Here is a 12,773-nt window from a genome sequence, read left to right as displayed (position 1 = left end):
CCATATTATTATTAAGAGGAGAGGAGGAGACACACGTCCACTATAGGGTGGGCGTGTTTGTACCATATTATTATTATTACTGTCTGGTGGAAACCTGGTATCCAAAACGGGAGTGGTGGAAAAAGAAGTAATCACAATTTTCACTTATGTAAAAGTACAAGTCCGGAATTCAAAATGTACTTACAAAAGTATTGGCATATTGTACTTGAAGTGCCAAAATTATAGAACGCAGAATGTCCAGTTTCACATTTTAAAATGTATAATAATCTTTTGAAAATAGCAGATCTACAAGCTCACAATGCATCACATCAAGATAACAGGCAGACGTTGATCAAAATAGCTCTAATTTTTTAGACATTGTGTAAATAAAGTCACTCTTGAGAGTGTAAAATTAAAACATGTTTCATTTCAAGAGTTAAATATCTAATAATTTGGTTACCAACTCTCCATCATTTAGCTGGGGATCACCTGGAAGGCCCTCAAGGACCACTGGTGGTCCCCGGACCACTGGTTGAGAACCACTGCTTTAATACAATGATTCTCAAAGGGGGTTCCAGTGGGGCTCCAAGCTAAATTAGTTAGCATATTGCATAAAATCACTTTAATCCCTACTGCATATACATGTATACTGTACAGCATTGCCAATTTGAAAATAGTTGATTTGCAATTAAGCTTGTAGATTGGGCACTAACAAAATGTTTTGGCAGTCCTTTTGGCAGTTACTATTATTTGTATATATTTTTATTGTCTGTGTTATAGGCAAAAAAGGAATAGGAAATGTTTGTATGAATGCTCAAGAATGGTTAGGGAAGGGAAGGGGAAAAAAGAAGGAAACAAAAAGAGATAACAGTATTTACACATACACATAGCTTATCCATCCAAACATTAACTAATTAGGCACGCACGCACACACGCACGCACGCACACACGCACATTAGCCTTGCGTTGCGAGTCTTGCGACACTAATATACCACTGCGCATATGCAATAGGGGCAGATGAAGTCTGGCTCCACACACACACACAGTCACACACACACACACACACACACACACACACACACACACACACTTACAGGAACCGATAGGATCAAAGGTTCCCATGGGTTGATTAGAAGTAGGTGTGCTGTAGAAATAAATATGGGCATCAGTGAGTCAGAAGCTACCATGCATGTGGCTTGTATTAAAATAAACCAGGGTTTTGTTTATGCTTTAATAATATTTTGAATTCATCAATATAGTGTAAAGTATAGTTCAATCTGTCCTCATACTGTATCTTAGGGTCTTTCCAAGCCATAGGGCCTATCTCCTGTTTCTGTAGCGTGAGGCAGCATAATGTACAAGTACACCCCCTAGTTAATCCCCATTCCAACCTTAAAGGCTGAGTGCTAACCAGGGAGGCACTCAGTCTTTGGTATGACTCAGCAGGTGATCGAACCCTGACCTCCCAGTTTCAGGGCAGCCATTCTAACCACGGGGCCCTGAGACCAAAATGTTTGAGAAAAAACATGGAAATAGCATTTTGAGAGTATTTATATTCAGCATTGTGACATATTTCCTAGCAAAAAAAAATAGGGGCTTGGTGATAAAAGGTATAATTTGAATACTCTACGACCTGACCGTAATTCACATTCTTCACTTGGCAAACAAGTTAATTTTCATATATATGAAGAGAGGTTGGAAAATAGGTGAAATTGTACTTTAAGACATTTCCTGACTCACTTTATAGTTTGCCATGATCTTTATCTAATGTTACTTCTGTGTATAGTTTCAGATGGCCCACACAGTAGATGCAGGAGGAGATGCTACTAGAAAGCGGTCTTGGTGGTCATGGTTCCAGCGGTGTTGTTGTTGCAAAGCAGATGCTGAAAACAACAAGTCTTCAGATATCAGCTGCATTGAGCTGTCTACACGTCAGGACAATGTCTACACGCATCAGACAGGTACAAACCTTAAAACTCTTTGTGTGCCAAGGACGAGATTGCTCGCAGTCAGTTTAGTTTTTAGGTTTGTGATTTCAATGTCAACCACTAGCGGGCGCTTGTCGCCACCATCTGAATGATTGGTTGTTATAGGAGACAAATACTACAGACAGGAACCAGATGTGGGGGAAAAATCTCAGCCAAAACAAATTAAAAATTGTAATAATCGAATAGCTCAATTACACTGACTTTAATAAGGAAAACAGAAACCATCACAAAATACGTATATTTAAATTTAATTCCTACATCAATAATTTGATGACATTAGCATCTTTCCGACGGTCATCAAATTATTGGCTCAGGAATGCGTCAAATAATTCTTCCTTGAATTTTCCATGAATTCAAGGCTCCATGTAATTAATGTGTAATTGATGGAAAATAAGTCATCTTTTGGGTGAACGACTCCTTTAATGCATACATTTAAATTGTATAACAGGACCCATCGATGATGATGGCAGCAAGAACAAGAATCAGGTAAGATATTAGTTTGATATTTGACAGCACAAAACCATTGAAACATGTCCGGATTGTTGGATATTGTTGGTTAAAAATAATAATAAGAAAGAAAGAAAGAAAGAAAGAAAGAAAGAAAGAAAGAAAGAAAGAAAGAAAGAAAGAAAGAAAGAAAGAAAGAAAGAAAGAAAGAACGAAGGAAACTCTCATGGGACTCCTCATGCATAGAAGGAGGTACAGTATGAGGTCAGGTTGGCAGAGGAAGTGTAGCGCCCAGGATTACATTAGATAATTGACACTGGGTGAAAAAATCGGTTGCAAAATCGTGGGATAAAAAAAAGAGAAAAGAATCCACCCTCATACTGTAGGTAGAATAAAAGTGCGGTGTGACCGTGCCCTTAGGGTGTTTATATGAAATCATACGGCGAAGGAGTTTGTTTTTCCATTTCAAACTTAAAGGTTACAAATGGTTATGCTGTAGATCATTCAAATGTGGAATTGACCCGTTTCCTTAGGGTGTCCACCACCAAGCTGTTAACGCTGGATACTCACCAGACAGTGATGAGGAAGAAGATGACAACATGACAAACAGCAGCAGCACCATTCCTGCAAGAAGTGAGACAGGTAAGAGCTTTCATGATTTCACTACTTCATCACTGGCAGAAACCTCACAACGCATCACGATGTGACACGTCGTGGGCTTGCAGATTTGCAGAGGGTCAAATTTGAAAGCGTAAGATTTCTGCCCGACAGCTGAGAGATGTTAATGGCTCCATCACTAATATGGTTACACTAGAAAAAATGTGTTCCTGCTGTTTATCAGAATGTTGGGAAAACAATGCATTCCGAGATAAATCGCAATGCCGCCGACCGCCGTGCACGATTCATAATTCACTCATAAACGTGTATTGTTGATTGTTCCTCCAAAAGCAACCTTGCATTACAACTAGTTGAAGGCTGAGAGTCATGAAGTCATAAAGCCATAAAAAAAAAGTCGTCCAGTGTTTTCAAAGCACCATAGAGGGCTAAGGTTATCTGGACAATCTGTTATTTAGAAAGATAAAACGGCTCATATTTCATGACTCACATCTACCGGCCGATGGCACGGGACATTCAAGGAACAGCAATGTCTCTCCCTACCTATGTCCCTATGTTTAGGGTACCAACAGGGGGCGCTGTTGTACCACTCACTTCAGACTGGTCTGATTTGTTTTGTACACCCTCAGAGTTAAATTAACAGTGAGGTTTTTACTTGTATGCTCTGAAGTGCCCTTCTCGCACAACTGTAAAGTTGACTTCAATAAGTTAAACCCTACATTATACAATAACTGTAAAGTTGACTTCAATATGACATTGGACATACATACAGTATAGGGTGAAACCTGGTTATCAGTCTACACCAGATCGGTTCTCCACCTTTTCTGGAGCAGCAGGGCCCTCTTGAAAAGTTCAAAAGGTACAATGAACCAATGAACCAGTATGAGCAAGATTAAGTCGGGTATTATAATTAGTTATAATAAAATATCGATTTTGATTCTATAATTGTTGGTTAATTGCCCGTGCAGCCCCTGTAGCCAAGAGGCGGCTGTCCTCCGGCAGCGAGACAGAGAGAAGCGACGCTGTGCTGAAGAAGAGTGCGCCGAGGAAGGAGACGACGGAGGTAGATGGAGCTGCAGTGCAGAGGTCTAACAGCCAGCGGGGACAGAGAACAACCCCAGCAGTGGCGGTCAAGAGGAGGAGGCGTCGAAAGGACCTCTTCACGAGCACAGAGGTTTTCCACAGGGTCGACGCGCATGCCATCAGGGCAGGGGCAGAGGTGAGGGACACGCACGCACGCACACACCCGCGCACGCACGCACACACGCACGCACCCACGCAATCTTTCATTGTTCAAAACCGGGTTCAAGAGTAGAAGAGGAAAGTCGCATAGTGCTTCTTTAAACAAGCTAGTTTAAAAGGTTTTGATTGATTGATTGATTGAATTAGTCAGAAATGTAAACAGCATGCGGTACAGTAAAACGTTTAGGCTTAAAGGTTGAAATAAACAAACAAACAAACAAACAAGCAAACAAAAAAGGTCATGGGGACTGGTTTCCATTCTGGTCATATATATTAAATGTATCAACACAGCATACAAACATTTACAATAATACTTGTCATCAACAAATATAAATCACCATTATGTACAAAGGAGAAAAGTCCCAGTGAATAACACCTCTTTGATGGGAATTTACCTCCCCCTTGTGGCCTTCTGATTGAAATATTAAAGAATATCAATATGTCAGTACCCTAAAACAAATCGCACTGTATACAGTATAGCTTACACTGTGGGGCAAAAAAAAAAATATATATATTGGTACACAATGCACTGCTCCAAAAAAGGACCTTGCACTTTTTCCTCTGCCGTCTCATTCTGTATGAGTAAATAAGTAAACTTCATTTATAAAGCTCCTTTCAAAACATAAGCTAAATACCACTGAAACAACAGTTCAAACAATAACGATAAAACAGTTATAGTTTAAAACAAGGCAACAAAAAAGCATTGGCACAGATAAAAGTGAAATGTCACAACACAGTGTTTTAAGAGACTCTTAAACGATTGATTGATTGATTGATTGATTGATTGATTGATTGATTGATTGATTGATTGATTGATTGATTGATTGATTGATTGATTGATTGATTGATTGACTGACTGACTGACTGACTGACTGACTGACTGACTGACTGACTGACTGACTGACTGACTGACTGACTGACTGATTGATTGATTGATCAGATCTTATTAGTCCCCAAAAGGTCATGAGCACTTGCTTCCTTTGTGGTCAATGTGTTCAATTCATCAACATCGCATAGAATATGAACACAATAATTAATAAATGTCATCAACCAACCAATACAAATATAGCTATAGGCTGTATATGTATTGTAAAATAAGAACAAACGGCGACAGTGAATTTAGGCCTCATTTGAATGGGGCCTAATCTATCTAATCTATCCCCACTTGAAGTTTCCTGATGGATGCTTTATCAGACCAGTTTTGAAATAAGCCAGTGATTCATGTCCTATAACAGTTATAACCAGATCACTGCCCTAAGCGTTGGGCAGAGCCCTCCTCTTCGTCATGCAGGGTCACACAGCTTGTATAGATCGGCTATTTTTGCTATTTTTGAATTGGAATCTGGAAATAATGGGTTTCTACCCAACAGCAATGATATGCTTGTTTAAAGCTGCACTATGTAGCTTTCCTCTCCCTACCTCGGATTTGGATTTGGTTTCCTGCACAAGTGCTGCTGACATTTTCTTTACCATTGACCTAAAGAGCTTGCCTGCTTGCCCAGGGGATTTTTTAAATCTTGACCATGAGGTCAAACTTTGTGTCAGATCCTGTGTCTAGGTGAGACATGACCTTTGACACGATCTAAATATGTCAATAGAAGGGGGACAAAGTAGGCTACAACCAATTGTATAAGTTATAGGCCTATAAAGGGATATTTCAAAGCTTTTGGTCATTTTATCATCTACTGACTCTGGGCTGTATTTTGCGTGTCTTAAGTAACAGGTCTTATTCCCTAACTTGAGTAAACTAAAGACCTGGAGGCGTGATCAATGCTCTTTGGCCACTCAGAATAGCCAAATGGCATTGATCACGGCTCCAGGTCTTTAGTTTACTCAAGTTAGGGAATAAGACCTGGTACTTAAGACACGCAAAATGAGTGTGTCTGTCTTATGTGACCCCATACAGTTTTTAAGATGCTCAATTCAGTATTTAGATATTTGATAAACATTTTAGCTGCATGTCTGTCTGGTGTGCATGTTGGCGTGTTGGTGTGTATGCGCCCATGCAGCTGAAGCAGAAGCGTGTGTATGACGTGAAGAGGATAACGCAGAGCATCACACAGGGAACCAGAACAGAGCTGGAGACACTGCGGGCCATCTGGGTGTGGCTGTGCCACTGCATAGGTGGGTAATGTAGTGCACTACATCTGGGTGTGGCTGTGCCACTGTGGGTAATGTAGTTCACAACATCTGGGTGTGGCTGTGCCACTGCATAGGTGGGTAATGTAATGCACTACATCTGGGTGTGGCTGTGCCACTGCATAGGTGGGTAATGTAGTTCACTACATCTGGGTGTAGCTGTGCCACTGTGGGTAATGTAGTTCACTACATCTGGGTGTGGCTGTGCCACTGTGGGTAATGTAGTTCACTACATCTGGGTGTGGCTCATGCCACTGTGGGTAATGTAGTTCACTACATCTGGGTGTGGCTGTGCCACTATACATAGGTGCCATATAATGGTCACTACATCAGCGGTTCCTAATGCAGCCTGAAAAGAGTATGATGTGATTTCTGTGATGTCATCATAAAATGGTAAATGGTGCATTTTAGCGCCTTTATCCAAGGCGCATGACATAGATTGTGCATTACATTCACCCATGCACACACACGTCCATACACCACCTATTCACACACACACGTTCATACACCGCCCATTCACACACACACACACACACACGCGTTCATACACCGATGACAGAGGAAAACACGCAAGGCACCAACCTGCACATCGGGAGTGATTAGGGGTTCAGTGTGTTGCTCAAGGACACTTCAACACTAACTCTGGGGGAGCCCGGGTTTGAACTGGCAACCTTGCGGTTCCCATACGGCCACCCTATCATAGAATATGATGTGATTTCTGTGATGTCATCATAGAGTATGATGTGATTTGTGTGATGTCATCATAGAATATGATGTCAGTGGGTACCTGGGCCAGACACAGAAGCTGTGTACTCCGGAGGAGGTGATCGCAGCAGGCAAGGGGGTCTGCTGTGGATACTCCAGCATCTGTCTGCAAATGTGCAGGTAAACTCACCTGGAAACAAAACGTATTACAGAGATTCTTTTGCATATTTCAATGTTAGTGTTGTTTTAATTCGCGTTTTAGTTTAGTTGCAATCATTTTAGTTGTAAATTGTTTTTAGTGTACTTGGCATAACGACTACATTTGTCACTCTAAATGTACAAAATAAATTAATACAAACTCATAAAAACTAAACTGAAATTGAAAAATCACGCCCGTGTGAAGTGAGGGGCGCTCTTATCATCGTACAACATACAGTATGATGTAAATTCTCCATTCATTGTCAATTGGAATTTTAAAAATTGTAGGACAAAAATACCGATTTGCTCAGACACATATGACGTAAATTCTCCATTCATTGTCAGTGGGAATTTAATGTTTGTGTAAGACGGAAATCTACACTATAGCTGAATATAGGAGGGGCTAGTGCCCCTCAAAAATATAACAACTATTGAAAAACTATAATAAACATTGGAATTGCATCGGACACAGAGGCAACTAGAACTGCACTCTGTCGAGTGCATACTTGCTTGTTGCACACTAGTAGGCCATAAATGGCCAACTAGTGCGCAAGCAGAGTGCGCAAGTCCTTTCGACCGCTGTAAACTGTCAAATCTCAGTATCTCTGTGAAGGAACGTTTGAAATGATTAATGTTTAGATGTAACTATTTGCTACCTACTTTATACATATAAACATCTAGTATTATTAAGTATGATTCAAGTTTCTATCTATATAAGAAATACTGTTTTATCGTTGTAGATATATTCTGGATCCCTTTTTAGTTTTTCTAGTCATACACATACACACCACGTACTCTGGTCCCAGCAGATCAGGCACAATTAGCTATTTTATTTTTTACTGATTATGTATATAGTATAAGTATGACTAGCTCTAAATGATGACGAAGAAATATATATAGTATATATATAGTATATAGGCATATACTATATACGTATACATATATACTCTATACTCTATACTGTATAAAGTGTGTAGTTGTAAGTTGATTAGCGGTATACTGTGGTTACTTTGCGCCAAAAACCGTGACAGCTGTTCCGCCATTTGAGGCTTACGCAGAAAAACATCAAATCTGTGCCTGTGTTGCTGGACCAATGATGACGAAATGACCATATTTCTTACGTCATCATTTAGAGCTAGTCATACACATACACACCACGTACTCTGGTCCCAGCAGATCAGGCACAATTTGCTATTTTATTTTTTACTGATTATGTATATAGTATACGTATGACTAGCTCTAAATGATGACGTAAGAAATATGGTCATTTCGTCATCATTGGTCCAGCAACACAGGCACAGATTTGATGTTTTTCTGCGTAAGCCTCGAATGGCGGAACAGCTGTCACGACGAAGGAGACCGGGCGAAACTATTACTTGCGCGCTCTGCTTGCGCAAGTAATGACTGTCCACGGTTGGTTGTCCCCTTGCAGGGAGGTGGGTATCGGGTGCCAGGAGGTCTACGGACACAGTAAAGGTGTTGAACATCGCCCGGGCCAGAGCCTGAGGAACGCGGAGCCTGACCACGCCTGGAACGCTGTGCTGCTGGCTGGACAGTGGTTCCTCGTAGACGCCTGCTGGGGTGCAGGGACGGTGGACATGGAGCGCAAGATCTTCGAGAAAAGGTTGACAAAGCTTTTAGGTCATTTCAGTGACGCAGGTGTTGTCGCAATGTCGTCTGGGTCTGCTCATGAGGGGTGTGGGACGCGTGGCGTGAACACAAGCTCACCACAATCCAGGTCTAAATTTCACGGGTCCCATGAAATATTATGTTTGCGTAATCGCAACTTCTCTGCGCCTTCAAAATGAACACACGCCTCTCATACTATAGGCGCATCAGTCGCTCCCCGTCGGAAAAGGCCTTTTGTCCTATTTTGTCTGTTACTTTTTAACATTCTGATATTATTTTCATAATGAAAATAGCCGATCTGATCTCATCCAACAACTGACAAACAACCGCCATCTTCGCTGACGCATGTCCAACTCTTCTGCCTCGTCTTCCATTCTCTCCGTTCTTTCTTCCTCCATTGTTTCTCTCGCGTTTCTACTTTCTCCCACAATGCCAAACTGCTGTGTTTCCGGAAGGCTGCTTTCAGAGTGGGCAGGGGGTTGGCAATGCTTAAGGACATCACTACGAGTATGATGGCCTCGACTCATTATCACCCTTTAGGTATTAAGTTATCACCTAAAAGGTGATAGATTATTACCTAAAACTGGAGTATGTATGAGCCTTAACAGGTTCTCGGCCTAATGCACAGTCTTGCTATGATGTGTGACTGTTAAAGTGCTGTAAATAATGTGTGGGTCCAATATCTTGATGGTAAAGAACATGTTATTACATCTGTATCTGTACTTCTTACAGATGGCCAAAGTGCTGTTTGATCCATCAGCAAATACTGGCGGATAAAACAAAATGAAACCATGCAGCGCCGAGCTGATTCTCAACCCAGCCTTGTGCCTTGTTATCTAGTCTATGACTATAGTCATAGACTATAGTTCCGCATTCAACACTATTGTACCATCTAAATTAGTGTTGAAACTCAGTGGCCTTGGTGTGGGCAGCTCCATCTGTAATTGACTATTTGATTTTCTGACAGGCAGGCCCCAGTGTGTACGCATAGGAGAGAGATGCTCATCCACAGAACCGGTGCGCCCCAAGGCTGCTGCCTCAGTCCTCTGTTGTACAGTTTGTTTACGTTTGACTGTGTCGCCAGATGTGGGAATAACAGCATAATTACATTTGCGGATGATACCACAGTGATCAGACTAATAACCGACGGTGATGAGAGGGCCTATAGGAGGGAGATAGAAGATCTAACTCTATGGTGCGATAACAACAACCTCTCACTTAACACCAATAAGACCAAAGAAATCATTGTAGACTTTAGAAAGTCCAAAGGTATCCACACCCCCATTTCCATCAAAGGGTCATCTGTCGACATAGTTGATAACTTTAAATTCCTGGGCATACACATCACAGACACATTCACATGGTCACTTAACACTGAGTACATCCTCAAGAAGGCGCAGCAGCGACTGTACTTTCTGAGGCGCCTTAAAAAATGTGGCTTAAGTACAAAAGGACTAGTGAACTTTTGTCGCTGTATAATTGAAAGTGTCTTAACTGGCTGTATCACAGTGTGGTACGGTAACACGACCGCTCAGGACTGCCAACAGGTTGCAGAGGACCGCTAAAACAGCTGCTAAAATCATCGGCAGCACAGAATTACCCAGTCTCCACAACATCTACACCACTCGTTGTATGAAAAAAGCCCACAACATCATGAAAGACACCAGCCATCCCGCAAATACCCTGTTCAAACCACTCCCTTCCAAAAAACGCTACCAGAGCATCAAATCTCGCACCACCCGTCTCAGTAACAGTTTCTACCCCCAGGCAGTCAGGCTGCTGAACAGCTGACATTGAACTGTATTGCACTGTTTTGTCACTTCACTTGCACTTTTTTTTTTGCACTATAGATGTTTGTTTATGTCCTGTGTATGTATTTATACTCTGTATCTATAGACATGAAAAATAAACCTGAACCTGAACCTGTACACCCTTCAAGGTTTAATGACTTCTATTTCCTGACGGAGCCAGAGGAGTTCATCGACTCCCACTTCCCCGTAGAGGAGAGGTGGCAGCTCTTAGAGCCACCGTTGACCCTGGAGGAGTTTGAGAAGAGGGTAAAAAGGACCGCAGACTTCTACACCATGGGCCTCAGCCGCCTCCTACCCCAACACCACAAAGTAGTCACAGGTGAGGGATTCCATTCGCAAAACACAGAGAGCTTCTTATCGGGTGTGAACAGTCGTGGGTGCTAAAATCACATGTGGTTGTTTTCCCCATGCAGTTGACGGTGAGGTCAACGTGTCCATGGGCTTCTCCAGGCCCGTGAAGTTCACATACAAGATCAGTCAGCAGCAGAACCTGCAGCAGAACCTGCACACAGAGAACTCCAACTCCGGCTTAAACTCCCACGGATTCCTCACTTACTCTGACCGTGGCATGAATCTGCAGATACGTCCGCCCTCCAGCGGCACGTACGTTGTGGAGGTGTTCGCCAGCCCAGAACTGGCAGCCACCACTCACAGCTTGGTCTGTTCCTTCACCGTAGAGTGCCCTACCACAACCAGAGCCAGGGAGGCCATCCCCGACAACCCCTTTAGTTCCTGGGGCCTGCAGCCCGAGGCTGGGTCCCTGGGGGTGGCGGGGAGCGGCCAGAGGAGCGAAGTAGCCACGGTGGAGGCGGGCGTGTTTGAGCTGGCGTTAAACACCTCCAGGTCCCTGACGGTGGTGGCTAAGCTGGTGCATCCCGAGCTGGAGCCTGCAGTGGCCGAGCGCTGTCTGGCCACCCAGATCCAGCCCCGCCGCCTCACGTGTCACGTGCTCTGCCCCTTGCGTGGCTTCTACCGCCTGTCCTTGTTCGTAGGGGACAAAAACGCGGGGTCCGAGTTGCAGAACGCTGCTAACTACCTGTTGCATTGCCAAGGGAAGGTGGTTGGCGCGGACGAGCTTTTCCCCTCCAACCTGTGCTCGTCGTGCGGTCCAGGGACTTGTGCAGAGGAGGCAGGGCTCTCCGGGTTCAACCACACAGGGGCTTTCATTAGCACACGGCAGGGGACATGTGACATCACCTTCCGCAACCAGAAAGAGCTGGAAATTCTCGCCATGCTGGAACGGGACGAGGACAAGACGAGAACGACCTCCCGCCTCGAACGCCACACCTTCATCGCCCACGCCGACAGCAAGGTGACGGTCAGCGTCAGCCTGCCGAAGCCAGGCGTCTACCGGCTGGGGCTGTACGCCAAGACGTCTCCAGGAGATAACGAGTTCAGTCCCGTGTGTGACTTTGTGGTGAGGAACAGCTGCACTCGTCCGGGCCCTCCGTTCCCGCACGTCTACTCCATCTGGGGTAAAGGCTGTGAGCTGCTGGAGCCCCGCGCGGGCCTCCTGGAGCCTCTCTCCCGGGTGCGCTTCAGGGTCAGGGTGCCCTGGGCGCGCAGGGCGAGCGTCATCGCGGAGGACGGCGAGTGGACCCAGCTGGAGCCAAACGGCAGCGGGGTGTGGGAGGCGGACGTGTCCACGGGGAGGGCGCCGCAGAAGCTGAAGCTGGCCGCGTCGTCCGAGGAGTCCGGCAGCATGGCTATTATGATGACCTTCGACGTCACTCGACGGGAGACGGGAGAGTGAAGGCCTATTCATAGTCTGGATTTTCGGTGGTGAGCTGACCACCGCGACCACCGCTGACAACGGCGAAATAACGTTGAGCGGTGGTGAGTAAAAACAGAGATAAGAGCTGGAGCGGTGGCGGTGGTTTGCTCTTCACTGCGGCTCGTGACGTCATGTTGTAGTTCGGTGGTCACCTAACCACCGAAAATCCAGACTATGTACTGTATGAGCCTTAAGGCGCAATGGCGACTATGCAGATGACTACACTACTGATAATGTCATTAGGCC

The 12,773-nt window shown here is 44.1% G+C and overlaps 1 protein-coding gene across 1 annotated transcript; it reads left to right on the top strand.

The window, feature by feature from the left end:
* Nucleotides 1-1,137: 1,137 nt before the first annotated feature.
* LOC310876832 (kyphoscoliosis peptidase-like) lies at nucleotides 1,138-12,506 on the top strand (the record flags this gene model as incomplete). The annotated part of the gene is made up of 9 exons (XM_083790485.1): nucleotides 1,138-1,147; nucleotides 2,416-2,453; nucleotides 2,948-3,056; nucleotides 3,998-4,248; nucleotides 6,281-6,395; nucleotides 7,178-7,295; nucleotides 8,746-8,937; nucleotides 10,882-11,072; nucleotides 11,167-12,506. The coding sequence occupies 9 exons, from the start codon at nucleotides 1,138-1,140 to the stop codon at nucleotides 12,504-12,506; spliced, it is 2,364 nt and encodes a 787-aa protein (XP_083646611.1).
* Nucleotides 12,507-12,773: the final 267 nt, after the last annotated feature.

The sequence above is a fragment of the Protomyctophum parallelum genome (assembly GCF_964188405.1).
Source record: "Protomyctophum parallelum genome assembly, chromosome: 19".
Classification (NCBI taxonomy): domain Eukaryota; kingdom Metazoa; phylum Chordata; class Actinopteri; order Myctophiformes; family Myctophidae; genus Protomyctophum; species Protomyctophum parallelum.
The sequence above is the reverse complement of the archived record's forward strand: the minus strand, read 5'-3'. Positions and strand labels throughout refer to the sequence as shown.